The sequence below is a fragment of the Bison bison genome, unplaced genomic scaffold (genome assembly GCF_000754665.1).
Source record: "Bison bison bison isolate TAMUID 2011002044 unplaced genomic scaffold, Bison_UMD1.0 scf7180017864307, whole genome shotgun sequence".
NCBI classification, from domain to species: domain Eukaryota; kingdom Metazoa; phylum Chordata; class Mammalia; order Artiodactyla; family Bovidae; genus Bison; species Bison bison.
In genome coordinates, this window is record NW_011494879.1 from 4,905,398 (window position 1) to 4,907,114 (window position 1,717).

General features: G+C 38.3%; 1 protein-coding gene across 1 annotated transcript in view; it reads right to left on the reverse strand.

Moving 5' to 3' along the window:
• Positions 1 to 1,717, reverse strand: part of MBOAT2 (membrane bound O-acyltransferase domain containing 2) — a 105,778-nt gene that overhangs the window by 27,716 nt on the left and 76,345 nt on the right. Inside the window, exon 6 of the mRNA XM_010852109.1 lies at positions 588 to 683. Coding sequence (XP_010850411.1) covers positions 588 to 683 — 96 coding nt within the window. The remainder of the gene's footprint in view (positions 1 to 587; positions 684 to 1,717) is intronic.

Here is a 1,717-nt window from a genome sequence, read left to right on the forward strand (position 1 = left end):
GGCGGGAGGGAGAAGAAGAAAAGAAGGGCAGCAAGGAAGCAGGCTCAAAGGGGCTGATTTTCAATAGTTATTAAGTGACTCCAAAAATTTCTAACAGAATTAGAACCAGTGAGGTTGCTCAGTCGTGTCTGACTCTTTGCGACCCCATGGACTGTAGCCTGCCAGGTTCCTCCATCCACGGGATTCTCCAGGCAAGAATACTAGAGTGGGTTGCCATTTCCTTCTCCAGGGGATCTTCCTGTCCCAGGGATCGAACTCAGGTTTTCTGCATTACAAGCAGACGCTTTACCATCTGATCTACCAGGGAAGCCCAGAATTAGAAAATGCTTTCAATATCGGCATATAATACAACAAATTTTATTCTCATATATTCAGAAATTTTACAAAAGTCAATTTAAAAAAAAGGTTATTTTTGTGACTTACACATCACTATAAAAGACCACTTTCCAAGAAGAAAAATGTTAAATTTACAAAAAGAATTTTAAACGAGTTTTTCATTTGAACTACTAAATGGAACTATATTTTGTCTTTCAACCAACATGTTAGGATTAGATAAACAGACTTCTGAATCAAAGTTTTCATCTTACCCTGAAAAATCAGCAGAATACTGTCCATAATCAAAGATATAGACTCTAGTGATTTGGCATACTGTGAGGTATCCCAAAGCAAACACGAAACAGTATCTGGAAAACAAAAACAAGCTAGATTAGCGAAATAAAAAGATTCATTTTGTTAAAGAATACATTTTAAACTAACATATTAACTATATGAGATGGTTCAAAAATTGTAAACATCATGAGATCTACGCCGCAAATGGCTTTCTTTGATAAATTGTAAAAACTCTTTACTAGTGTCTGCTTCAGTTTCCTTGAATTTTGTACCATTTTCAACAGCAAACACATTTAGTTCCTACTTTTATTCATTTTTCCCTCCATATAACAGATTATGTATCTGAAAGTCATGCTCACAACATAAAACTGAATATGGTAAGTACTGGTATCTATTTTTCTTTCTTTTTAGAAAACAAAATCTAGTATGAAAATATTTGGCTGAAACACACATCAAACAAGTTCTTAAAAGTATTTTTAAAACTTGTCCTCGATCATCTAAAATCATAAACAGTGTGTGGTATTTACTCACATTTTATAAACATAAATGTTTAATAATTTTCAGTCTTAAGATGTATGGGAGAGCACTACAATACTTAAAAACATCAGGATTTCCCTGGTGGTCCAGTGGTTAAGAATCCGCCCATCAATGCAAGGGACACCACATCCTGCGGGGCAACTAAACCCACGTGTTGAAACTAGTGAACCCGCGCTCTAGAGCCTGGGCTCTGCAACGAGAGAGGCTGCCACACTGAGAAGCTCGGGACCACAACTAGAGAGTGGGCCCCCCACCCTCGCTGCAACTAGAGAAAGCCCGCACATAACAACAAAGACCCAGCACGCCATGATCACTTATTTTTTTTATTTTATTTTTAAACTTTACAATATTGTATTGGTTTTGCCAAATATTGAAATGAATCCACCACAGGTATACATGTGTTCCCCATCCTGAACCCTCCTTCCTCCTCCCGCCCCATACCATCCCTCTGGGTCGTCCCAGTGCACCAGCCCCAAGCATCCAGTATCGTGCATTGAACCTGGACTGGCGACTCGTTTCATACATGATATTATACATGTTTCAATGTCATTCTCCCAAATCTTCCCACCCT